This window comes from Sceloporus occidentalis, unplaced genomic scaffold (genome assembly GCF_023333645.1).
Source record: "Sceloporus occidentalis isolate IW3139 unplaced genomic scaffold, rSceOcc1.0.p SCAF_7, whole genome shotgun sequence".
NCBI lineage: Eukaryota > Metazoa > Chordata > Lepidosauria > Squamata > Phrynosomatidae > Sceloporus > Sceloporus occidentalis.
Window position 1 is genome coordinate 29,474,665 of NW_028316987.1, and position 28,000 is coordinate 29,502,664.

General features: G+C 42.6%; 1 protein-coding gene across 8 annotated transcripts in view; it reads left to right on the forward strand.

Annotated features, from left to right (window-relative positions):
- Positions 1-28,000, forward strand: part of LOC149309467 (histone-lysine N-methyltransferase EZH2) — a 204,488-nt gene that overhangs the window by 19,983 nt on the left and 156,505 nt on the right. For 3 of the 8 annotated variants that reach the window (XM_089532509.1, XM_089532507.1, XM_089532508.1), the window contains exons 2-3: positions 5,471-5,552; positions 12,953-13,076. In XM_089532509.1, the coding sequence (XP_089388635.1) occupies positions 5,471-5,552; positions 12,953-13,076 (206 nt within the window). The other 5 variants (XM_089532510.1, XM_089532511.1, XM_089532512.1 and 2 more) reach the window with 5 other exon arrangements.

The window sequence follows — 28,000 nt, forward strand, 5'->3', positions numbered from 1 at the left end:
CTTCTACCTCCCTCGATGCTTTCAAGAAGAACTTGAAGACTTTTTTGTTCCGCCAGGCTTTCCCCCCGTGAGCCTTGTGGTCATTCTCTTCCCCGTGGCAATGTTTTTGTGTATTCCATTCTACACAGCCACTTGTATAGGGTGTTGTTAGTTTTTACTGTTCTTAATTATTAACTTTGTATTATTTCATGCTAATGTTTCAATTGTCTTACTCTTTGATGTACACCGCTGTGATCGCTGGAATAGCGGTATAGAAATAAAATTTTATTATTATTATTATTATTATTATTATACTGCTTGTAAGTTTTGCAACCCACATCTACAACTTTTTTGTGGCTTGTTTATAGGATTTTATTCCTACACTTGGTATGTCACTAAAAAGGCAGTCTCTTTGTGCTTGTAATAGTCCTTTCCCGTTTTCATTTTCATTATTGTACAATATAAATCCTTGTCTTTACCGTTCTTTATTTTATCAGGACTTTAACTTGTGTTTAAAAATTGCATTGCATCCATGTTCACCTGTCATGAAAGGCTATTTATAATTTGGATTCTTATTTTAAATCTGTGTGCATCTATCATAGGAGTTGAAATGGGTAATTTATGGTCATTTACCTCTTCCCCGCTATCAAAAATGATCATATAAATTTAATAGGAATGTTGAGGGATGAACGCTTAATAAGTTATTATCCTCAATATGCTTTGGATTCTTGCATATAGAGAGTTTTTGACAATATATTGCTATAATATATTGTTTATACAAATTTCTCATCCCATTTCTCAGGACAGTATTGTCAGAGCTCCCTCATTCACGTTTTTAAATTTCAGAGGGTCCTGTTTAAAGAATTTTTTTTGTTTTGTTTAGTTGACTGTTAAGATAGCTCCAAGTGCAGAATATTTGGGGCATTAAGTGTGCCATTTCAGTTTATCCATTTGATCCATCAAAAAGCATATAACAGCAGCAATTTGGGATAGTACCTGTGGCAACATGGCTATTATAGTTCTAACCAGACATTGCTGTGCAACTTTGTATGTTGTCTTTTCCTTAAAGACAAGTGCTACTAGATCTGAAATGTATCCAGTAACATAAGACAAGCAGAGGCCAAAGTTTAAGATGCAGTATTAAAGTCAGAATGGATCTATATGATTTTGTTTGTAAAGTGTCTTGCAAATTCTTTACAGCAGGTGGTGTAGTAGTTTGCATTCTGTTCTTGGTGGCCAGAGTGTAATAGGCCCTTGATCAAGATAGCTTTTCTGGACAACTCTGTACAGAGAGTGAGAAGTGACTGAGAAGAAAGATTTCTTTGTTGGCATCCTGTGTTTGATCAGATTTTCATACCAGCTTTGTCCTACTAATTAAGAATTCAAAGACATAGCCATGTTAGTCTGGAGAATCATTATGCAGAGGATTCTTGTATCACTTTTGAGACTGACTGAAAGAGAGAACTTGGTAGCATGAGCTTTTGTAGACCACTCCATGCATCTGAACAAGTAAACCCTACTAAAGCTCATGCTACCAACTTTTCTATTTCAGTTAGTCTCAAAAGTGATACAAGAATCTTTTGCATAATGATTCTCCAGACTAACATGGCTATATCTGTGAATGACACAGTGGTGTCACCTGGTGCGGGGAGGCAGTGCTTCCTCATGCACGCTTCACTCACCTGCGCCAACCCTGTGCCTGCTCCCTCTGTGCCATCCCAGATGGTGCAGCACGGGGTAGGAGTGATCACTGCGCCATGCCAATGTCATTTCACAAGGACTGTCCTGTCTTCCACAACTTTTCTACACAATGTGCCACTACAGCCCGCCTTATCCACGGATTCGAGCATCCATGGCTTGAATTTTTTTTTAAAAAAAGTATAAATTCCAATAGCAAAAAACTGGAACGTCGATTCCAAGTCAAAACACAACCTGGCTTTCACACCCTTCCTGGGAACGAAGCTGTCTGGGGAGTCACTTGATGAGGTCCTTGTCAAAGATAGGGATAAAAAGAAGTCCCTGCCGGGGGGTCGCAGAAGTGACAATAAGATGAAATCTAGGGCTCTATTCTGGCCTCCAGGCGCGCGGCTACCAGCTGGATTTACGAGGCCACGTTTAAGTCCCTCAAGAGATGGTGTAGGCTGAAGCGCATCAACTGCCTCAGGTTTTCAGTGGGTGACCTGCTATAGCTTCTACAAAATGGCATAAAGAAGGGCCTCAGGCCCAACACGGTGAGGAGCCAGGTGTCTGCCATCACGTCAATCTTGCCCCATAAGAGAGCGATCAGGATAGCATCTCATTCTCTAATTAAGAGACTGTTGAGGGGAGTTTACAACAGGGCCCAGCCCACCAGACATCATTTTTCCAACTTGAGACTTATATATGGTCCTAAAGGGTTTGACAGTTGGACGATTCGAACCCCTTCGAGAGGCTTCCCTCAAACACCTTATCTAAAGGTCATCTTCCTCACGGCCATTGCTTGGAGCCCTGTCGATGTGTAAAGACTTATGCATTTTTAGGCCGGACTTGGTGTGCCTCCACCCGGACCCCACCTTTGTGCCAAAGGTCAGTTCAGCTTTTCATGTGTCCCAGGACATTCTCCTACCTTCCTTCTGTCCAAACCCCAAGAAGGACTTGGAAAAAATCTGGCACACGTTGGATGTGCGCAGACCTACATCAAGAGAACTGCAGCCTTCAGATCATCCGAGGCCTTGTTTATCTCCTTTCGCCCGGGTTCCTTGGGGCGTAAGGTGTCAGTTTCTACTCTGAACAAGTGAATTGGGACATGTATTGAGGAGGCCTACCGGACTCTAAACCTCCCTCCCCCTGAGGGGGTTATGGCACACTCAACCAGGAGTGCGTGAACCTCAGCGGCCTTGATCACGAGTGCCTCTCTGTCAGAAATTTGCAGGGTGGCCACATGGAAGTCGCCGTCTACCTTCATAAGGCACTACAAGCTAGACCTATTTCAATCCACCGAGGCGGCATTTGGAAGGAAGGTCCTCCAGCAGGTTGTGTCGGGGACCTCAGCTTCATAGCAGCACCTTCCCTCCCTGATTGAGAGGGCTTTTGTAAATCCCAGTGTACAGGATGTTACGGCCCTGTCTGCTGGGAAAACGAACGTTGGTACTTATCCGTGATACGTTCATTTCCAGCAGACAAGGATCCTAACACCCTTCCCGTAGGTTCCTTCCTTGCGGCCTCCGACTGTACCTGTAGGCAGACCTGCCTTGTCTTGACTGTTGGTTTGAATTAGGTGAGTTTTTGTTTGATGAGTTCTGATGACAATCCTAAACGGTTTTAGCTTATGTTAATAAGTTTCAGTTCCTTGGTTTTACCTTACTACTCGCTTGGCTTGTCATTGACTGAGGCCCAAGGGGCTAGCTCCTCCCTGTATAAGGGCCGGTTCTTTGTTTCTTAGTCCCTGCCTACAGGAGCAAATTGGGAGGAGCTAACCCCAGTATACAGGATGTTAGGACCCTTGTTTGCTGGAAATTAACATATCATGGATAAGTACCAACGTTCATTTTCATGTTAGAGATAGCATTTTCCTTTTCCATCATATTTAATAGGACTTGAGCATCCACGGATTTTGTTATCCTCGGGGGCGGGGGGCTGGAACCAAACCCCAGTGGATAACAAGGGCCCACTGTACATGCAAAGGAGCTACCTAGTTACAATCTTGTACATTGATCCACTACTACAGGTGGGATGTGGGAGCTCATACTGCAGCAAGCTTTGGCTAGGCTGTTTTGTCTTCTGTCTTTCCATGATTTATCAGACACTATCTTAAGTTGACAGTCACACATTTATGTGAATCACAGATACTACAAAGAAGAACAAGTTGCTTACCTGTAACTCATTCTTGGAGTGGTAATCTGTTAACTCACCCTTCATTCTGCTTTGAGCGGTTTACTTTGCTGACGTAGTCATTTCCTTTCCTTTGTACAATGCATTGTACAGGAACTGAGACAGAGAATGGAAATGCAGATGCATGCACAATTTAGGGTGGGTGGGAGTATGGCTATTGCCAGAATTGATCTCCTGTAGTTATAGGAGTTATCTGAGTTACTCTGTGCAGGTGCACATCAGATTCATGTGTCTGAGGTCTTGGATGATCACCCAAAGAACAGTTACAGTTAAGCAACCTGTTCTTTCATTGCCACCAGCTAGCAAATAATCCTCAGGAATGGTTGTATCTACTATCCTCATTCTAGAGGTCAGCTTCAGCACAGTTCCCTGCCAAAGTGACAAGAAACTCCCAAGAGCCATCAGGAAACTATTCTGATCCATCACTCTCCTATGGCAAAATACCTCAACTTGGTCCCTGCCCCCATCCATCTCTGCTAAAATTCCCAAACTCCAGTGAGCGTAAACCAGACCAGTTTGTAATCTGTCTATATCAATAGAACTGTTGAAAGTTCATCCACACCTGGATTGCTGTCTTTTCATTGAGCATAGAAAACTAGGTTTAGCGTGTGTCCTGCAGCATGTGTGGGGTGGGAAACCACCTGGAACAGTCCCATGGTTGTCATAGAGAATGTGAAAGCTTGAGCTGCTCCTGACTAATGATGTGAAGGCTTGGAAACCCCCCCACACACACATTTTTGTGGAAAAATCCAACAAATTAGTTGTTTTAAAATGATTAATAATAATATTTAAGACAAGGTATAGATGTATTTATCGCCTCCAAATGATTTTTTTAAAAAGATGAAAGGGGAAGACATGTCTGTGCACAGTATCAGATCATAACAATTGCTGGTCTTAATTTCATTTTCTCTTTTATCTTTATATAAATGAATGTGTTTAACTAAAGTTTATGGAGGGTTTGAATTTTATTTTTTGCATTTTTGCCTTCTTTAATGACTAGCAAAACCAGAGAGGCTAGTTATAGTTCAGGTGTTCCTTATAGTTGAGGACCTTTAGCTCCGTTTGTAGCATAAAATAAATTTGTAAAAAATGTTAATTTCCAATTATATTCTGAATGCAGTGTACTTTTAATATCTCAAACATGGCATTTTTCTGCCAAAGATGTATATAATGAATGACAAGAAAGTAACAAGATGATTTTCAATCTAAAAAGGGGGAGGGGGGGTTGACATTGCATTTGTCCAATTCTTTTGAAAATCTTTCTGAAAAAAAATTCTTTCTGAAAGTTTTCGAAAAAACCGAGGGGGGGGGGGCAATTTCCCCTCCATCGCTTTCCAAAATGTTTATGGCTTTACTCCTGATACAGCAACCTCAGTATGGATTTCAATGTCTTCTACCTCAATAAGCCTAGGGGACTCCAGTACCACTGTTAAGAACAGCTCAGGAAGGAAGACAGTTTGGCAGTTAGGTGGTGGTACAACAGCAGGTTGTCTTCCCTGTTCCAGGCACCCAGTGTTAATATACACACACTTAACTCCCCTCCTCCATCTGAGACAGAACATCTGACAAAGGAAGTTGGATTTCCAGTGCTCCATTACATTCTCACCTCCCTTCCTCCCAGGTCTCATCTGCTGCTGTACAAAGCTGGGAAAGATTACCCCGCCCTCAGGTGCAGTAATCCTATTCTCTATGTTACAAGCCAGGTAAGTACAATCAAGTACTGTATTAAATGTTGGGTTTTCCTTTCCTTGGCCTGATACTCACTAGCATCATTTTAAACCTGGGGGCCTGTCACCATAACTGACCAGGCTATATAAACTGAGGGTTTGTGTAGAGATAACCAACACCATATGGCTCTTCTGTCTCTCATGGTGATACAGCTGTCTCCCTACTTGTTATCTCCCTCTGACTATTACAGTTTCATTGGCTGCTTCCCAGCTTGAAACACATCCTTATTGTCAGCAGATAAAGTCCATAAAAGATAATGCTTTGGAAAATGGAAGGATGTCTAGCCAGACTCCCCACCCTCCTGTCCCAAGCAAGGAGACTGGACCTTGCACCAGGATCTCCCACAGGGGTAACCCTAGCAGCAGCAGACCAACACTAGAAGCTGCCCAAAAGTCAAGGAGAAGGACATTTGGAACATGTTGATTTGACTGACTCACAGAGAATTAAGATTATGAAGCATGAAGATACTTGAGGCAAGGGTCTTTGGGGAGAGGGAGGCAGCAGCAGACAGTTAAGTATATTTCTAGATTATGTTACCACTTAGATTTTATAGAAAGTGGCCAGACTTTGTATGTATTCTTGCTTTGCACATTATCTTTCTTAAGAAGGTCTGTGGTGTTATCAAGTGCAACTGTTTAGGACTTTAAACCTGCTGTTAGTGTATAGTAGCTGTAGTTCTTTATTTCTGTATCATTTCCCAACAGGGTCATAACCTCCTGTATTCTGGGTTAGCTCCTCCCAATTTGCTCCTGTAGGCAGGAACAATAGAACAAAGACTGGCCCCCTATATAGGGTGGAGCTAGTCCCTCTGGGCCTCAGTCTTGTTCCTGCCTACGCTCCTAGCAAGACATGTCTCTTTGTGCCAGCGAAGTTTTTCCTTTCACCGAAGCGGTTTGAGAGTTTTCTTGGCCTTCCCTTCTTCTTCTCTCTCCTGCCTTCCCCCCCTTCCTTGGTGGTGGCTATGGCAGAGGACCCTAAGAGCACAGGTGAAGGGTCATCCTTAGCTCAGGCTTCCCTAGCTCAGGGTCTGCCGGATCAACAGAGGGAGCGGCTTCAGAGGGAGACCCAGAAGGATGTGTTTGCTGTTTCTCTGCAACTTCTTCACTACAGCCACTCCAGTCCTTTTATTCTCTTCATTTTCTCTTGCTGCCTTGGAAGCATGAAGAAAGACTTAATATGGCAAGGGCTCCCAGGATTGGAAAAAGGTCTTGGCTTTGCCATGACTCTTCCTTTCCTCCAAAGCTGCCCCCTTTCATCATGGGAGCACAGAAGATTTCTGTAAACAGCTTTGCAGCACATGGGAGCCGTGGGAACAGATGGTGAGGGGTGTCCCCTCCATGTTTCTGTTTCTCCACATCACCTCTGCCCAGCCCGTTTAGGGCCAGGGATCAGTGAGGAAACTGGCCAGAAGTTGTGGAAACTTCCCTTCTCAGCATCTCTGCCCAGCCTGTTTAGGGCCGGGGTTCAGAGGACAGGCCAGCCAAAAGCCATGGCAAAGAGTTTCTCTGCAGCACCTCTGCCCAGCCTGAAGCAGGGCCAAGGTCAGATAGGCAAGTCAACCAGAAGACACAGGATCAGGGGTGAGTACCAGGAGCCCTTTCTCTCCAGCCACCAAGGAACCTTTGCCAGATCTAATGCCCTTGACTGGGTTTTTTCATGGCAACATCTGGTCCAAACAACACCATTGTCTATTGCCTTCAGAGGCTGGTAAAATCGACTTCCTAGTGCCTATGCCTTGTGTTCTGCTAGCATATGTGCTCAGATTTAATATACCCTATTGCTCCATATAGGGACTTACACTAACCATATATGCCCACAGCTTGTGTGTGTGTGTGTGTGTGTGTGTGTGTGTGTATCTATATCTATAGATATATATATTAAAAAAACCAAACTGTGATTTTACTATTTTATATAAGAGACTTCATTTTACTATGCCATTATATTTTATGTGACTTGAGCTTCCATGGATTTGGTATCCATGCAAAGTCCTGAAACCAACTCCAGTGCATATCGAGGGCCCACTGTACTATATAAAATTTAGGTTTGTTTTTCTTTGACAGATCTTTTTTGTGGAGAAAATTCTCTCAAAATTAGATACCAGAGGGTTATCCTTGCCAAGCCCTCTGTTACCGTTTCATGATTCCTTAATCAACAGTTCATTCAGCCAGGAGACCCCTCAGCCTTCCTATAAGTCAGTGATGGTGAACCTTTTACAGACCGAGTGCCCAAACTGCAACCCAGACCCCACTTATTTATTGCAAAGTTCCACATCCCTCTTGCTTTCTAGTAAGAAACTCTGGCAAACTCTGTGCTAGGGCGACAGCATGTGTGCCCACAGAGAGGGCTCTGAGTGCCACCTCTGGCATGTCTGCCATAGGTTCGCCATCACTGATAGGTTGATGATAGTCTGCTACATGGAGTTGGGCAATTTTTTAAGCCTCTAGACAAGTTCATCCTCAGATGAAATCACATTTAATTCTGACAACAGACCCTGTTAACACAGAGTGCATCCACGCTTCTGCATGGACTCACCAATGTCTGTGAGATAAAGGTTAATCCAGTGTCTCCCTCGCCTAATCATGGAATTAGTCTTATTTTACACAGGTGCACAGATGTTCCAGTGAAGAACTGCACATTGTTCTGTAATATTAGTTGGTGGTCAGGCATTAACATTCCTCTTTCAGCGTGGTAAGTCTTCATTGTTACAAGTAAAATCGCTTTAATATCACCTTCATTGCTATAACCAATGGGTGGAAGCTGGCATAGGTCCAGATTGGATCAGGTTCTAGTCTGACTGATCATATAATCCACCATAAGACAAGTTTTAGACAAGTTCACATTGACTGCTTCAGGTTCAGTGGCTGGCCTGCTACAGTTCCTGAAAGATGGCATTAAAAAGGGACTCAGACCCAACACGGTTAGGAGGCAGGTGTCTGCCATCACATCGGTTCTGCTTCATAAGAGAGCGGCTAGAATGGCGGCCCATCCTCACGTTAAGAGACTGTTGAAGGGAGTTTCCAACAGGGCCCAGCCCATCAGACATCGTTATCCAACTTGGGACTTGTACACGGTCTTAAAGGCACTGACGGTTGGGCCGTTCGAGCCCCTTTGGGAGGCCTCCCTAAGACACCTCTCCTTCAAGGTCATCTTCCTTATGGCCATTACCTCCGCCAGATGGGTGTCAGAGCTGGGGCCCTGTCGATACGTAAAGACTTGTGTATTTTTAGGCCAGACTCAGTGTGCCTTCATCCAGACCCTACCTGCATGCCTAAGGTCAACTCAGCCTTTCATGTATCACAGGACATTCTCCTGCCTTCATTCTGCCCCAATCCTAAGAAGGACTTGGAAAAGACCTGGCACACATTGGATGTGCGCAGAGCCCTCAAAATCTACATCAAGAGGACTTCAAGCTTCAGGTCATCCGAGGCGTTGTTCATTTCGTTTCAACTGGGCTCTTTGGGGCGCAAGGTATCGGTCTCGACTCTGAGTAGGTGGATCGGTCTCGACTCTGAGTAGGTGGTATTAATGAGAGCTACCGAGCTCTTGATCTCACTCCACCTGAGGGGGTTATGGCACACTCAACCAGGAGTGCATTGACCTCTGCGGCCCTGACCACTAGCTCCTCCCTGTCACAGATTTGCAGGGCGGCCACTGGAAGTCGCCTTTGACCTTCATAAGACATTACAAACTGGATGTATCTCAGTCCGCTGAGGCGTCATTTGGAAGGAGGGTCCTCCAACAGATTGTGTCGGGGGCCACAGTCTCCTAGCAGCACTTCCCTCTCAGTTCGAGAGGGCTTTTGTAAATCTCAGAATACAGGAGGATATGACCCTGTCTGCTAGGAAAAAGAATGTTGGTTCTTACCCGTGATACGTTTATTTCCAGCAGACGAGGGTCCTAACGTCCTGCCCACCTGGGTGCTGCCTGTGGCCTCCGACTGCCTGTTGGTGGACCTGCCTTGTTCTTCTTATTGCTGGCTTGGTTTTTCTGAGTTCTTGTTTGTTCTTTGACTAGTTTTTCTGAGGTGTTCTAGTTAACCCTTAGCTGATGTTAATAAAGTTCAGTTCCTTGATTTTACCTTACTACTCGCTTGGCTGGTTATTGACTGAGGCCCAGGGGGGCAAGCTCCTCCCTATATAGGGGGCTGGTCTTTGTTCTATTGTCCCTGCCTACAGGAGCAATTTGGGAGGAGCTAACCCAGAATACAGGATGTTAGGACCCTTGTCTGCTGGAAATGAACATATCACGGGTAAGTACCAACGTTCGTTTTTGTCTGGAAACCACAAAATGATATCCTAAGTGGTAGAAAAGAGAGAGACTAAAGAGAAGGACCCCGTTTTATGTTTACTGTCTAGTGATGAGTAGATGTTACCTTTCTAGTTTTTAACTCTTCCAAGATCATTTATTCTATCTTCCAAATATTTTTCAGTACAGGTTTGCTTTATTTACTTTCAGAACTGGTGAGTGTCCAGTTAGCTCTATTTTGCAGTGTTTGTTAACGCCCTGGTGGAGCGGAGCTTCCTCTTCATTTATTTGTTGTGACATTGTATTCTTTAAAAATAGGTAATGTGTGGTAACAAATCAGTTTGTTGAAAGTTTATACAGGGCTTTTATTTTTATAAACCTGCAGTGATAGTTACAGGTTTTTTTTTTATAAAAAGCCATCACACCAATTTTGACTCATGACAACCCTATGAATGAGACACCTTTAAGTCGCCCTGTCACCAACAACCCTGCTCAGGTCTTGCAAACTGAGGGCTGTGGCTTCCTTGACTGAGTCTATCCATCTGCAGTGCAGTCTTCCACTTTTCCTGCTGCCTTCCACCTGGCCAAGGATTATTGTCTTTTCTAGTGAGCCCTGGTTTTTCATGATAGAAGCATAGTATTCAAACTGAGGAAAGTAATTTGTTGTCTGTTGTTAACTGTTATTGTATCTTCTAATCTTGTGCTTTTTCATGACGTGGCCAAATTATGACAGCCTCAAATTGATCATCTTGGCTTCCAAGGAGATTTCAGGCTTGATCTGCTCAAGGACCCATTTGTTTGTCTTTTCAGCTGTCCGTGGTGTTCTCAACACTCTTCTCCAGCACCACATCTCAAATGATTAGGGTATTCTAACTTGTTTTCTTCATTGTCTAACATTCACATCTGTACATGGTGATGGGGAATACAGTGACTTGTATGATGCTAAATTTAGTGTTCGGTTGTATATCTTTACTCTTTAGGTTCTTGTCTAGTTCTTTCATAGCTGCCCTTCCCATTCATACTATATTCTGCATTGATCAGGTCTCATCTGGAATACTATTTTTAATCCTGAGCATCTCATTTTGAGAAGGATATAGACAAGTTGGGCCGAGTTCAGAGAAGGGCAACATGAATGATAAGAGCTCTGGAGAATAAAACATATGGGGAGATGTTGAAGGTGCTGGGCATGTTCACGTTGGGGAAGAGAAGATTGAGAGGTGACAAGATTGCACTCTTTAAGGGTTGCCAGAAAGAAGAGGGTGCAAGCCTAGTCTGATTTTCTTCTGACATTTTTTGGGTTTGCTCTGTTAGCCAACATATGTTTGCAATATGATCCTTCATGCTGTACCAAGCAAAATGAAAATTAGGTACATGTTTCCTCATTTTACATTATCCCATCTGATATTTGAAGATAAGCAGAGTCAGCCCTGGTTAGTACTTGGAAGGGAGACAGCCAATGAATACATAATGCTGTAGGCTGTATTTTAGAGGAAGGGATTGGCAAACCACCTCTGAGTATTCATTGCCTAGTAGAACTGTGAAATTAATGAGGGTTGCAACAAGTCAAACAGCACATACTAGAATGTATATTTGGGACAGCCTTTGGATTTTTGCTGCTTTTCTTTCTTAATGGGATGTATTTAAAAGCCCTAACCATATCCATGACATTTAGCTCAGCTGGTGACAACATTTGTCCTGCTCTGTAGGCACAAATGGGACTTTTAATTTGTTTTCTAGGAATAGAATGACTGGATACATAATGGCAGAGGGAGTGTCTTTCTAAACTATTCTGTCATTTGAAATTCCAAAGTGGGAAAATGGGACTGTAATCATAGGGTAGATGCAGGCATGCATAGAACTAGATACAGTTCAGATTCCAACTACAAGGGGGTACTGAAAAGTTTTCGGCCCAACCCACTTCCCCAAAATCTGACTGAAATTTTGTCACTGTAGTTTGAGAGTACTCTTTTGTGTTGCAAATTGCCAATTTGCAGGATTGTTACTGTAGTTTCTGGACTTTTTTAGATTATTGATAGAATCATTTCAATGAAAAGTTTGGAATTTTCAAGTGTTGAACTCAGCTGTCATGAAATTCTTGTTCTTGCAGGGGAAAAGTCCAAAGGAAATCCATGAGTGTATGATGCAAACATTGAGAGAGATGTGCTTGTCATATTCAGCTGTGAAGAAGTAGTGTGCTGCCTTTCAGTGCAATTTTGAGACCGAAGGTGCAGCAAAGTCTGGGAGGTCTTCAACAGTGTTAACCTGTAATGTTCATTAACTGATTTTGGCAGATTGGTGAATCTCAGATAAAACAAATTCTTAGACACTAGAGATATCAGAACACATTTATAATTTGTTAGCAGTTATGCAGAAGCTGCCAGCCAAGTGGGTGTTGAAATACTGATTGGAAACAAAATGGCATCTGAGTGGTTATCTCCATGTTAATTATGTAGCATTTTCAGTGAGTGAGTGATGGTTTTTTGGAATGACTCATCACTGTTGATGAAAGATGGTTACATCACTTTGATCCAGACACCAAACAACAGCCCTTGCAAGGGGGCACATGGGTTCTCCATGACCAAAAGATATTCAAGATTTAAAGGTCAGCAGGAAAAGGTCAAGGCCAGAGTTTTTCAGGATAAGGAAGGTATTTTGATTATTATCTTCAGGAGGGCCAAGCATTTAATGCAAAATACTACTCTAATTTGCTGTGCTAATTAAAGGAGGCATTCTAATTCTGCTCACCAGATCTTCACTGAATCTATTTCCTGTTTCCAAAGCTTAAAAAGAGTGTGAAAGGAAGGAAATTTTCAAATGATTCAGATATCAGAATTTTTTTAGAACAGTTAAAGAAGCTTGAGAAACAATGTGCTGAGTGTGTCAAACTTCTGGGACTAACATTTAAGTTTCATGGCTGTAGATAATGCCCTTCTTGGTCAGGCTGAGAACTTTTCAGCATCTCCTCACTGAGTAGACCCACTGAGTAAGTTGTTGAATAATAATTCAACACCTAATATAAACCCCAATGATTTAAATATAATTTAGACAATTAGCTTCTTTTGTGATGGTGAATATCAGTCAGATTGGACTCACTGTGTTTGATATTATATCCAGGTTCTTTTACTTCTAGGATAATCATGGGTCAAACCGGAAAGAGATCTGAGAAGGGACCAATTTGCTGGAGGAAACGTGTAAAATCAGAATATATGAGACTGAGGCAGCTCAAGAGGTTCAGACGAGCAGATGAAGTAAAGGTAACTAAAACAGCTGAACCCAATAATAAGGCATTAAGATCATTCTTATTGATTAAGAATTTCTTTTTGATTGATGTTTAAGTTAAATTTATGTTCTGGTTTTGTAATTCACCCTACAAACATACTGTTTAAAGCCAACATGATAAACTTTCACCAAAAGGCTAAGACGTGTTTTTGGCTGAATTTCAACAGTTGCTCATTTTGTTGTCTGCTTAGTTGTTTGCCATTCAGTATTGTCTTCTGTTTTGGAAAGAGAAATTTTTCTCATTGGAAAAGATTTTTTTTCATAATATTTGAGAGGTATGCATGTCCTTTGACATTTCTACCTTTTGTTTTGTTACAACCTTGAATAGAACTGAATTTAACTGGCATTATTAGTTCTTGATACACACAAAATACTCAATGTTACTGAGCACATTTGGTGAGGATACAGGACAAATCCTTGGTGGGATACCTGGCTGTACGAGATTATGTGTGAAAAGGATCTAGGAATCCAAGTAGAGCACAAGTTGAACATGAGTCAACAGTGCGATGCAGCAGCTAAAAAGGCCATTGTGATTTTAGGCTGCCTCAATAGACGTATAGTGCTATCAATAGAAGTATAGTATTCAGGGGTAGGCAACCTGCGGCCCGCGGGCCGGATGCGGCCTGGCATGGCCTTGGGACCGGCCCCAGCCCGGTCCTGCTGCCGATTGCCGCCGGAGCCTTTGGCCTATCAGGAGGAGGCGGGCAAGGAGGGTCAAGCGGCAGGCAAGGGGAGCAAGTGGCGGGCAAGGGGGGCAATTGTTTATAGAAGCCTCCAAAACATGCATTTATATTAACATTTTTTTAAAAAATCAGCAAATTTTTTAGCGTGTCCTCCACATTTTTTAAAAGTGTCCTCCATTTGAAATTTTTGTCCTACATTTGTCCCGGTTTATTTATTTAATTTCTTTTAAAACATTTATTTAATTATTTATTTATTTTTTTGCTTCGGCCCCCCAGTTGTCTGAGGGACAGCAACCCGGCCCCCGGCTCAAAAAGGTTGCCTACCCCTGGCCTAGATCAAGGGAAGTACTGTATATAGTCACGTATAAGTCGACCTCATGTATAAGTGAAGGGCAGTTTTTTGATCCAAAATCATGGATTTTGATATGACCCATGGATAAGTCGAGGGTCAAACACCAGAGGATGTTACAAAAGATTTAAAGGGGGAAACAAAGCACTGCTTTCCTCCCTATATCTCTCTTTCTGGACCTCTCGCAAGCATCGGTCTCGGCATGGAAAAGGGGAAACAAACCTTGGCGCTCACACACGCTCTTCCTCTTACCAGAAGCATTTCCAAGGCTCATAGCTTGCAAAAAAGAGGACAGACCTTTCTACCTTTCACCTCCCAGGACTCCCAAGGATCAGGGCTTGCCAAAAAGAGGACAGACTTCTCTCTCTCTCTGCCTTTCACCCCCAGGACTCCCAAGGCTCATAGCTTGCAAAAAGAGGACAGGCCTTTCTCTCTCTCTGCCTTTCACCCCCCAGGACTCCCAAGGATCAGGGCTTGCAAAAAAGAGGACAGACCTTTCTCTCTCTCTGCCTATCACCCCCCAGGACTCCCAAGGATCAGGGCCTGCAAAAAAGAGGACAAACCTTTTTCTCTCTCTGCCTTTCACTCCCCCAGGACTCCCAAGGATCAGGGCCTGCAAAAAAGAGGACAGACCTTTATCTCTCTCTGCCTTTCACCCCCAGGATTTCCAGGCAAAACGGGGTACAAGCCAGGGCATACTTTCTGTGTGTTTGTGTCCCTTTCATCAGCAGCAGCTTGTTAGGTCTGGCTGCATGGGAAGGCTGAGAGGGAAAACAAAGACACACACACACACAAGGAGGGAGAGAGGAGAGCGCGCCGGGGCTTCAAACAGGGAACCATTACAAGGCTACAGAGGAAGGTGGGCACTTCTTCTTTCAGGAAATTTATAAGCGTTAACTCATTGCCCCGTCTATAAGTCTACCCATGATTTTGGAGTCCATTTTGGGGCATAAATTTTTTGACTTATAGTTGAGTATATACAGTAATAAGTGCCACTGTATTCTGCTTTGGTCAGGCCCCACCTGGAATATTGTGTCCAGTTCTGGGCACCACAATTCAAAAAGGATGTTGAGAAACTGGAGTGTTTCCAAAGGAGGTTAACTAAAATGGTGAAGGGTCTGGAAACCATGCCCTATGAGGAACGACTTAGGGAGCTGGGGATGTTTAGCCTAGAGAAGAGAAGCTTAAGAGGTGATATGAAAGCCCTGTTTAAATATTTGAAGGGATGTCCTATTGAGAAGGGAACAAGCTTATTTTCTGCTGCTCCAAAAAACAAGAACTGGAACAATGGATGCAAGCTCCAGGAAAAGAGATTCCACCTCAGCATTAGGAGGAACGTCCTGACAGTAAGGGCTGTCTTCCTCGGAGAGTGGTGGAGTCTCCTAGGCTGGGTGGCCATCTGTCGTGTATGCTTTGATTGAGAGTTCCTGCATGGCATGGGGGGTTGGACTGGATGGCCCTTGTGGTCTCTTCCATCTCTAGGATTCTGTGATTCTATGAGAACAAGGGTGCTAACTGGAGCTCTTGTGGAAAAGAGTCCCTTAGCCTGGGAGGGGCCACTGTGAAGACTCCCTTCTGTGTCCTCCCCAAACTTGCCTGTGATTGTGGTGGGCCTTAGAGGAAGCCTCTTCCCAAAGTGCAGCTGCACACACAGTGTGTGTTAAAGTAATCCAAAGGGGATGTAACCAGCAATATGTCATTGTAGCACTGACCATGTAAAACTACAAATCCCAAGTGTGAAAGGCAAGGACACTCCCTTATTCCTGTTAGACTGGCTCTCAGTCTCACTTTAATGAAAGCCCTGCTCCTGTCATTTTCTCAGTCTTTATCTGTTACCTACCTTCATCAGATATTTTGTGTCATAGATCTAGAAACCCCAGTGCTTATGCCAGGGTCCAAATAGGTTGGTATAGTTGGTAGACTGTTTCTGAATTACATATCACACAGACAGTTTTAATGAATGTATAAGAACAAACTGTAACTTTTATTGTAGTATCAAGTTTAAGATTTCTTAATGAAGTACCAGCTAAAAATCTTTTAATTATATCAGGTGTCAGCTCACTGGCTGATTATATAACAAATATACAAAGGTACTACTTCCTCTGAATCTTATCTCAACACAATGCACAACCCCAGCCCCTCCTTTCTCAAGGTGTTGGCTCAGACCTCCCTTAAATCTCTCTCTGACATCCTTCTCTGCTAACTCTCCTTCCTCTTTGAATTGACCATTGTTTTTCTCCTCCTTGCAGTTCTTACCCTTCCCATACAATTCCACTGTGCTAGATTGGGTGCTTTGTCTGCCCAGCCACTCAGTTTATGTTTGGTTACAGCTGGCTAGGCATATGTCACACCAGGATCACATAGGATGGAGCAACAGCACTTAAAGTGGTGTCAGATTGCATTATTGCTACAGTGTAAATGCACACGTAGGCAAAAACTCACAATGATATTCTTTTATCCAGTCCTGGAGTACTATCTTTAACCTCTGAAAAAATTGTGAAAATAAACTGTTTAGCAGAGAACTAGGTCTATCATTTTTTGGATCTTTCAAATCCTGATCTTCTTTGGGGATTAAAGAAATGCTCACATAGTTCCAAGACTCAGGAATCTTTCTATGGCCCCATACAGACAGGCCAAAAAAAAAAGTACAATTCTGTGCTAGGACCCAGGCTTTGTACAAATCTTACATATCTAAAAGTTTTAATTACTTCTACAATATTGCCTTTCACTGTTGCTGTTGATTGTTGTTTCAGTATATCTGCTAACAGGACAAAGACAAGGACTTTTTGTAAATTTCAATAAAGTTGTTTCATTACGGTTACTTCAGTAAATTGGGCCCTAAGAACTATTCTTTGGATTTTTAATTTTTCTTTAGGATTTTAAATTTTTCTTTAGGAATTCACTAAATTCAATTAATTGGTTGTCCATAATGTTTTTCTGTTCCTTCTCATATATGTAGCTTCTACTTTGCATGTTGTGTACCTGGCTGCTGCTAATCAGTATCAAGTGAGACATCGAGAGCATTGGCAGCATTGACAGCTTTTTTTGAGAGGGGTTCCTTTATACAACAGCTGTAGAGCTGCTACATGGTTTCAGCCTTCATTTCTCATTATTTCTCATGGACATGAGGTCATAGGCAGAGACTGCGTTTGAGAAGGTTGTGCTTTCCTTTTGTGTTGCATGACACTCTCTCCTCCTATGGTTAGTTGCTTGCTAGTCTCCCATTTATGTGAGTTCACTCAGAGAACCACAATTACAGGTAAGCAACCTGTTCATGCCTCATGTGGACTTATTTGCAACCATGGCCAGCAAGGAATATTCTTGGTATCGTTTGAGAGCAGGAATAGGAGACAATTCCTTAAGTGATGCTTTTCTTCAGAAGTGGACTGGGTAACTAATGTACATGTTTCCTGTATTTCCCCTGTTATTGAAAGCTGTGGCAAAACTTAGCAGGAACAGGACCAATGCTATTTTAATAACACCATATTAGCCCAGGCAACCATGGTTTGTAATGCTTCTCAGTCTATCATGGAATTGTCACATCTGGCTTCATCCTTTTCTGGATCTGCTGTCACACTCCCAACGGAAAGGTTCTGCATCCAGAACCCAAGCTGTTGAAATTAATGGCATGGAAGATAATCCTGTGACCTCAGTGCTCATTGTGATTGGTGTCAGTTTTGGCACCAAACTCTGTTCAACAGTGGAACACACTCCCTTGGAGTGTGGTGGAGTCTCCTTCTTTGGAGGTTTTTTAAATAGAGGCTGGATGTGTTGAGGTATGGTGCAGCATTGAAAATGTTCAGATGTGGCAGAGAAGCTAATGGACACTCACTGCCCTTAACCAGGAATTGGTTGCAGCTGTGGCTCCAGACAGCAGGTGATTGTCCAAGGTCGCAGAGTGTGCCAGAGAGCAGCACGTAGCACTTATGTAAATATGCTGTGTCATTTGGAATGGTGGAGAGTAATCCAAGTAACACAGGAAATTGTACAAGAAGGGGTTGAACTAGATTGCCACATGGCAAAAGTGTATATAAGCTCAAATCATCTTTGTACAGTGTGAGTTTGTAGTAGGAAGAGTTTGTCTATGTAGCTTTGTTCTCGTGTGTGTGTTTGCAACAAGAATAAACAGTGCCTCTTTGGAGAAAAGCCAGCCTACGGTGCTTTAATCTAGCAGCTGTTTTTCCTGTCAAAGCTCCAGTCTTCCAGTTTGTCTATCTACTCACAAGCTTCCAAGATTACTCTGCATTTATCTCTGCATATTTTCCCAACCAGGGCTGTAGCTAGGGGAGGGCAAGAGGGGCACTGCCCCAGGGCCCCCAGCTAAAGGGGGCCCCAAGGTAGGGTTGCCTAAAAAAACATGCAGCAGCAGGGCCGTCAGCGCGCATGCGCACCATCGCAGCCGCCAGGAGGAAGCTGGAGGGAGCTGCTGCTGGCTGCTGCTCGTGGCTGGCCTGGGCTGGGGGAAAAATATGGCTGAGGCGCTGGTGCTGCCACCCTTCTGGCCTCGCTGCAGCCCGAGGAGGATGTGCCCTTGAAGGAGGAAGAAAGGAAGAGGAAAGGAAGAGGAGGAGAGGCCCTTGGGGAGAGAGGGAGGGAGGGAGATGGCGTCTCTTGAAGCCAAGCTCCAGCAACTCCTTCCATTGTTGTTGTTGTTGTTGTTGTTGTTGTGTGCCTTCAAGCCGTTTTGGACCAAGGCAACCCTATCCTGGGGTTTTCTTGGTCCTCCTCCTCTCCTTCTTCTCCTCTTTTCTTCTTCTTTTCCTTCTCCTTTCTCTTTCGCCTTCCTCCTCCTGATGCTCTCCTTCTCCTTTCTCCTCCTTTCCCCCTTTCTCCTTCTTTTCCCCCTTCTCTTCTTCTTCCTCCTCCTCCTCCTACCTCTCCTCCCAGGTGTGTGTGTGTATGTGTGTGTGTGTGCTGGATTGTGGAGGGCTTTCTGTGGCTTGCCTTGGGTGGATGCCATCGGGCCCTGGCTAGAGGAGGCTCAGAGCCCTCCCTTCTGTTGGGGCCCAGCTCTTCTCTCCCCCCCCCCACTTTACCCCAAGGTGGCTCCCTCCAACAAGACCCCTGGGGAGGCTCTTCCCAAGGGTCGGGCACCTCCTGTGTTGTCGTTTCATCATCAGGTGGTGTTAGTGGCAAGCTTTGCCATTGCCTTCCTCTGAGGCTGAGACAGTGTGACTTGGGTGTGTGCAAGAGTGTGCATGTGTGTGTATGTGCGTGCGCCTTCAAGGGGTTTTCTTGGGAGGTTTGTTCAGAGAGGGTTTACCTTTGCCTTCTTCTGAGGCTGAGAGTGTGTGACTGTCTCAAAGGTTTTCTTGGAATATTTGTTCAGAGGGGGTTTGCCTTCACCTTCCCTTAAGGCTGAGAGAGTGTGACTAGCCCAGTGGGGTTTTTTAATGCCCAAGCAAGGGATTGAACCCTGGGCCTCCTCCACCACTGCCTCCTGCTGCGCTTCCTGAGAGGATTTAACCTCAGAGGTGATCCAAAATCTCCATGTCTTTGAATTCAGTTTTATTATTATTTGAAAGAAAGAAGTTGGCAGCATGAGCTTTCCAAAAGCTTCTTTCCTCAGATGCATTTAGTCTCGTGGTGATCCAAAATCTCCATGTCTTTGAATTCAGTTTTATTATTATTTGAAAGAAAGGACTTGGTAGTATGAGCTTTCCTAAACCCTACTTCCTCAGATGCATTTAGTCTCACAGGTGATCCAAAATCTCTGTCATTTAAAAAGAGGCTTATAACCTTTCTTTTTTGTCAAGCCTTCCCCCCCAGGAATGAAGTTGAGTGTTCTTGATGTCATCGATTCTCTGCCTTACCCTGTGAATGATTGTGTTTTGTATAATTGTATTACTGGATTTTATCTATTTTTTTATCAAGATGGTCTGTAACAGTTTTAGTAGTCTGTAAACCGTTTTGATCTTTGGAAAAACGGTATACAAATAAAATTTATTATTATTATTATTATTATTATTATTATTATTATTATATAAAGCTTCTTTCAGTGCCTTTTCTGCTTCTGGAGCATCAGCAAGATTCTCAGTAGTGGTGCCTTCCTCATTAATTGCTTTATATCCTCTGCAGACCTCATTTCCCATCACTGCTTCTGTTACATAGGTGCTGGCTATTCTGAAAGACCATATACCTCTCAGTCTCTTGGAATAATGTAAAATGTTAAAGAAATCTTCTTGGATCTCAGAAGCTATCAGTCCTGCTCCAAATCCTGCTTCACTTACTCATATCATCTGTGTTGTCTGTATCACTGTAGATGACATGTCAGCCAAAGTAATTCTTCATTCATGTAGCACATGGGGTAAGCAACTTTATGAGGCAAGGGAGCCACATTAGCTCCCAGGAGACACTGAAGGACCACATCCTCCTGCCCCCTCAATATTTTTTTTTGCCCCAAATACTCCCAAATGCCATGTAAAGCGGTGTGTGTGGCATTTTCACTGTATTTCTTTGGCCCCTCCTGCCATTTTTGGACCCACAAGAAACTTTTTTCTAAAATACCAACTGAAATGAGAAGCGACCAGAAGTCACATTGATTGCCATTATATCAGCCTCCAGCACTTCCTAGTAATGATCTCTGTTCCATTCCTTTGCAAGGACCTGGGAGGTGGTCATCAGAAATTCCTGGGTTTTCATCATCATGATTTTGTAGGTATGCTGAATGTTTTCCTCATTTCCACCATACAGGATAATTGGTTCCACCAAGCCATTTCTCCCACTGCAACAAAAGACCTGTTGTCTTGTTGGAAAAATACCATTTAATGTGTACCTTCTGGGAATGAAATAAATATTGCTGTCCCTATGATTTTATGTTCTAGTTTTGTATAGTTCCTTCATAGCTGCCCTTCCAAGTCCTGATTGGATTTCTTGGCTATAGTCTCAATTCTGATTCATGGCTGAAGAGAGTATGGAAAATCTTCAACTATTTTAATGTCTTCAGCATCTAATGTTATGTAATTCATCTGTGGTCATTATTTTTGTGTTCTTGATGTTCAGTTGTAAATCGGCCTTTGCACTTTCTTCCTTGACTTTCTTCAGTAATGATTCCAAGTCTTTGCTATTTTCTAGTAGTAATAATTAATTAATAATTTGTTTTATTTATATACTGCTATTCCAAAGATCATAGCGGTGAACAGCAAGTAAGCTAATTAGCAAGTAAGTAGTATGATATCATTTACATAGCTTAAATTGCTGATGTTCCTTCCTCCAATTTTCATGGCTTCCTCTTCTGAATCTAATCCTGCTTTACATAACGATATATTCAGCATACAAGTTAAACAGATAGGATGATGGAATGCAGCCTTCCCTGATCCCCTTGCCAATTGGAAATCATTCTGTTTCTCTCTATTCCAGGCCTGCACAGCTTAGCAGTAGGTAGGGCCAAAATTAAAATAGGCTAAATGTCTTCGCACCGTAGATAGGTTTTAATTAAATATTAATTAATTATATAAATTAATATAAATTATTAATTTATTAATATTTATTAACAATATTAATTCTTTCTTCCTCTGCCTGGCCTTCTCCTTTCTTGTCCTTCTCCTCCTCTATCCGGACTTTTCCTCAGCAGAAGGCTGAGCAACAGAGGAGCCTTGAGGGGCATATAATTTGCCCCTCTTCTTCCTCTGCCACCTGGCCTTCTCAGGAAAAAGCTGAGCAGCAGAGAAGCCTTGCAGGGCGAGCATTTGCCCAGCTTCTTCCTCCACCCCCTGGCCTTCTCCTTGGGAGAAAGCCAGGCAGTGGAGAAGCCTTGCAGGGTGAGTGTTCACCTGTCTTCGTCTTCTTGCATCGCCTGGCCTTCTCCTCAAGAGAAAGCCAGGTGGTGGAGGAGCTTTGCTGTGTGAACATTTGCCCTTCCTCCTCCTCCCCTGTATGGAGAAGGAGGCCAAGTGGCGGAGGTGCCTTGAAGTCCTTCCACATACCTGCCGGCCATCCAAAATCCTTTGACGGGCTGCATGTTGTGCAGGCCTGCTCTATTCTGTCCTAATAGTTACCTCTTGTCTTGAGTACAGGTTCTGCACCAGGGACAATCATATGTTGTGGAACAACCATAAAGAGTGATCCATAGATTTTTATGACCTATACAATCAGCTAGCATAGTATAGTGGTTTGAGTGTTAGATTACAATTTTAGAGAACAGGGATTGATTCTCCACTCTGCCATGGAAATCCACTGGGTGACCTTGGACAAGTCAACACTCAGGCCTCAGAGGAAGGCAATGGCAAACCACCTCTGAACAAATCTTGCCAAGAAAATCAGATGATGGATTTGCCTTAGGGTCACCATAACTCAGGAAGGACTTGTCCAAAACATTTTCGCTTTTTTACATAGCCACCAGCAATGATAGTATGTGCCCATTTCTCTTTCACACTTCCAACATAAATTTTTACATTTTCCATCTATTTTTGCTAAAATTTGTGGTGTTAAATGCCATCTGTATTGCATTTTAAGCAAGTTCTCTCTTAAACCATAATTAGGGGTATACTTCATCCGTTTTTTCCAATTTTTCCCCCATTGTGACAAAGAAATATTCTGGCCCATATCTTTCGCCCAATCTATCATACATTTCTTTACCACCTCTTGTTCTAGATCACGCTGAAGCAATATTTTGTACAAACGGGAAATTTCGTGTATACGTTCTCTAATTATTTTCTCAATTTCCAAGTCATTTCCCCCTATTCTTTGTGTTTTTTGGTACATCAAAAATCTTTCCTTCATTTGTCTGTATAAAAAGCAACTGCACTTATATCCTTCATTAAGTAATTCTACTTCTGTTTTTAATTTCCTTTGTCCATCATCAATCTTTGTGATGTCTTCATAAGTTGGCTATTTTTTGCATGACATTTTTTCATTTTTAAAAAGTGCCTCATTGATAGAAGTCCATAGTGGTAAGTGTCTTTTACTTTCTGCCATACATTTAAAAGTGATTTTCTTATATAATGATTTTAACTTCTCAGTTAGCTTTGATTTTCTCATACAATAAATACCCATTTTGTATTTTATTGATTTTGTTGTGCTTTTGTAAAATTGTTTTAATTATTTAACTATTTATTGTAATTGAGTGTTATTATTATACAATACTGGGGGATGTAAGAGGACAGTATTATATTGTTATTGTTTGTATTATGTATGTCACTATGGAGCTGCCTTTGATATTGATGTCTCGAGGCTCGGCAGATTGAAGCCACACTAGGCTACTTAGTGTCAATTGCATCAGTAGCTCCAAACCTCAGTCTTTGGATGTAGCCAGTCCAAGCTTGGTTTATTGCTGCATTCAACCCTCTTTGAGATTCTCTAGGAAAATGACTCATAGAACCAGCCTTGGCACAGAGATTTCTGCATTGGTGGCTGGATCCATCCAATGTGTTGGTCAGCATGTCCATAGTACAAGGTCATTGGTCACTGGAGAAGAGGAGTCTTCACATCAGTATTCTAGAATTGCTAGCCATGGAGAAAGTGTTTCTCTCCTTTGAAACCTTGTTGAAAAGCAAGATGGTGCAAATACTGTCTGACAACATCACGGCCATGTATTAGCTGAACTAGCAGTGTAGTACCTGATCCTGCACCCTCCTTCACCTCATGATTAGTCTCTGGTACTGGTGTATACAGAGAAGCATCTCAGTCTTCGCCATTCACCTTCTCAGAGAAGAGAACGTCCTTGCAGATGCTCAGCCAAACACTGGATTTGAGTGGAGACTCCTTCCCAATATGCTAAAACCTGCTAAAATCTGTTGTTGGGGTGCTTCTAAACTAGACCTTTTCCCTTCTGCTCCAAATACCTAGTGCACTGAATATAGCTCAGAATACATCAAGGGAGGTCGAAAAGAGATGCAGGAGGGTCTTACTCTGTACACCTTTTCTTTATTTCTACTTCTGATCAGAGTCATTGCCAAGTTCCATCCAGACTGAACAAGCTGCATCTGATTGCCCTGTGGTAGCCCAAGCAGCTTTGGTTTGCTTCCCTCTTATATCTGTTCCTAGGAGAATATGTTTGGCTTCCACAGACAGGATCTCCTCATCCTGTACAGCTGCCATGTCAGACATCCCAATCTCGACATTCTCCATCTGTTCATGTGGACGATCCTGTCCTAGCCACTTTACCAGAGGAAGTTGGAGAGGTTACTGAGGCTGTCCATCGTCCATCAACTAGATGGTTATATGATTACAGGTGGGAAAAATTCATTGATTTCATGCACCCACTGTCCATTGATGTTGCTGACATGACTGTTTGTCATGTTTTGGACTTCCAGCTCAAGTATGTCTCTATCCTCAATTTGTTGTAACTTGGCTGCCACTTCAGTACGTTTTTAGTTACTTGGCAAGCCCTCTTGCTTTTCAAATCCTTTAGTTAAGACGTTTTTGCAGGCCTACAAGCACCTTCATCCCCTGATATCAGGCCAAACACCTAAATGGGGCCTGAAATCATTGCTTGGCCAGCTCTGCAGGAGACGTTTCAAGTTGATAGTGACCTGTGATCTCCAGCTGCTGTCATGATAGACCATTTTTCAGCTTTCCATTGTGACTGCTAATAGAACTGGTGAGCTTTGTGCCCTGTGCGTGGATGGCTTCTATCTTTGGTTTCATTGAGACAGGGTTGGCTTAAGGCCTGACAGTACCTTCTGGTTGAAGGTAGTGTCTTACTTTCATTTGAATGAGTACATTGTACTGCATGCCCTGTTTCAAAGCTTTATTTCAGATTGTGAGAGGTCATGTCACTGCCTCAATGTACAGAGGGCATTCGTCTTTTATATAGACAGAACTGTAGCCTTCCTTACCTCTTCCAGACTGTTTGTTTGCTAGCTGGCATCAAGGAAGGGACTACTTATCTTCTTACAATGCTTCTTGAAATAGGTGGCATCGACTATCCATTTGTCACATGAACTGGCTTGAAAAGAGCCTCCAGGTCAGGTTTGAGCGCATTTCACAAGGGTAGTTGCTGCCTCTCTTGCTTTCGTGGCTAGTGTTTTGATCAAGGATCTTTGCAGTGCAGCTACTTGGTCCCAACTGTATTGTTGAATTCTACCACTGTACTGTGTTGCTGGATGTTTTGAATCCATGTTTGAAGCAGTTTGATGTTGTTATTAGCTGTGCTCTTGTTTTTGTTGTTAGCAAGTGCTAGAAGAGGCATAGTTGTGAGGAAGGAGGTTATAGATACATGCAGGTAACAGGAGGCTCTAAGGTCTCTCGGCCTGGGAATGGAATGTGAACAGCTGGGAGACGTTAATGCTTGTGAGAGGTTATAATAAACCAATGCTTGTAATTCAGTTCTGGTAAAAAATGTATTTTTATAGTGTTTTGTGGGTTTTTGGGGCTATGTGGCCATGTTCTAGAAGAGTTTCTTCCTGACGTTTCACTAGCATCTGTGGCTGGCATCTTCAGATCTGAAACGTCAGGAAGAAACTCTTCTAGAATATAGCCATATAGCCCGAAAAACCCACAAAAAACTATGGATGCCGGCCATGAAAGCCTTTGACTTCAAAATGTATTTCTGTTCTGATCTGCTGCAATAAACTAGTTCATCCATGAAGACTAGTTATTGAGTTAGAGACAGGACATTATATGCATCTTCATTTTGCATCAGTGTGTTATACCATTCTGTGCTATCATACAGCTGTATTCCATTACATGGATTAGGTTTCAGGCTTTTGCTAAGGAATGAGGCCTAGGTCCACTGCCTTGTTTGTTCCCAGTAGTCCTGTAGTTTCTTCTGTTCCTTGAACAACATGAGCTACTTCTGTTCTTCTTGAGGTTTTTTTTTAAATCAGTTATAAATGCTTTTCATTTACTATTGGGACATTGTTCAGTATTATTGCACTGTTGGAATGTTTTTTGAAGGATTTGTCTCCATTTCTGCCTCAAAGCCAGCATAGAGCCTGTAATGACCCTTCTCGGCCTCTGGGACCAGGTTATAGGAAGGGTTAACTTGGGAGATAATTAAGGCTCATGATTCCTGTTAAGTAATTAGAGGTGTGAAAGTGGAGAGACCCGATTGCCTCTGACATTCACATGGTTCTGTTAACTAGCCAATGGAAGGTGAAAAAGTGGAGAGACCCGACTAGTCCTAACTCCCACTTTGATTCATTTTCCCAGTGGAAGGGGAGAGAGGGAAAAGAGAAGAGGTTTCTGTGGGGTTAGAAGGAGAGAAAGACCAGTAGGATAAACAGGGACTAACTCTCAGGTCTGAATGAAGGAAAGAATCCAAGATAAAGATTGTAGAAAATGAGGGACCATCTACCTAGATGGGTTAAGCTTTCAGTTCTTTTGAAAGGAATTGTAAGACAGGGATGGCAACCTGTGGAGTTGGAGAGTACACACACACACACATATGTGCGCGTGCGCACACACACACCTGTTAAACCTGTGTTTTCCTTTTTTCAACTAGCGAGAAAGATACTTGGAATGCTTGTGCTTTAAACCAGTAGAGTTTTCTTGGTATAACTTTAGTTACCTCTTACTATAAAATTCTCCTACTTTTTTGTTATTAAAGAGCTCACTTTTAGGAGGCCTGATTTATTTCTTAAGGGAGTGAGAAAGGGAAGCTCTGGACACTCATTTCCATGACCAGGACTACCAGGGACCCTATACTTATCATTTGGTGTTCCCAGTAGCCATAAGATAGAAGGGGGAGGGTGTTGAGTACTTACAATCTCAGGAACCTGAGGAAGATTAAATCTTTACTGAAAGGCTAGGTGGCAGCACTACTATACCACTGCACTGGGAAGAGGAGGCAAGTCTGGGTGGATTCCAGCCACATCCCAGTCCCCCAGTCAGTGGTTCTCTGAAAAAACAAACCCTTTTGGGCATTGGCTACTTGTGGTATGCACATGCTCACCTTAAAAGTGGTATTTCTAAGATGGCCAGGAAATATTGGGGGGGGGGGGGGATTCATATGGCAACAAAGGAAATTTTGGAAAAAATATTTTATATGAAACTGGAGTTATATTTGTTAAATATGACACATGCATTGGATAAGGAGGTAGAAAGAGAAAAACCCTAAAAATTGGTATTGTATATTGTGACAGTAGCTATGTTATTGTATGCACGATGTGTGTATGTGTTATATGTTGTATGTGGTATGTATATGCTGTATATGTGGCATGTTACGTGAATGATTTTAGTGGAAATTAATTCAAAAAGTGGTATTTCTGATTACAGTAACTTCAGCTTTTTAATGCAGTTAACTATATGCCTTGTATATGGACACAGCTTACTTGCAATTCTCTTGACAAAAGGTTGTCTTATGCTGTGTTGGACAAAGATAGTCCACCAATCTCCTCCTCCTGCTGCCACATATCCCAAAGAAATTCAGCATAAAAGTAACAATTCATAATTGGAAATAGCCTTTAAATAGCCAGTTTTTCCCTAGTGAAGGTTCAGGGAATGTGATTAGCCATTTTTATGCTGAATATGTTTTTTTGCAGGGACAGGGAGAGGGATTTTAAAAAAGGCTAGGTATGGCCCACCAAATTCCGTGAGAAGGTAAATATAGACTTCCACACCTGCCAAAGATACCCACTCTGTCTTGTGCTGAGGCAGCCTTTCTGACAAAGGTGATCACCGGTTTTATTACTTATTTCTATGCCGCTTTTCTCTCAGGAAGGGACCCAAGGCAGTTTACAAGATAAAAACATCTCCAACTTCACAGTAATTTCTTTTAAAAAACCAATTAAAACCATCTATTTAAAACAATATAAGTTAACATAATAGCATACAAAAGTTAAAAACCTGTAAGCCTTCCTCCAATAAGTCACCCTGTTATGATTTTTAAAAAGCTTGCCTAAATAAAAACATTTTTACTTGTTGGCGAAAGTTAAGAAGGGAGGGAATCAGCCTAGCTTCTCATAGAAGGGCGTTCCAGAGGTTG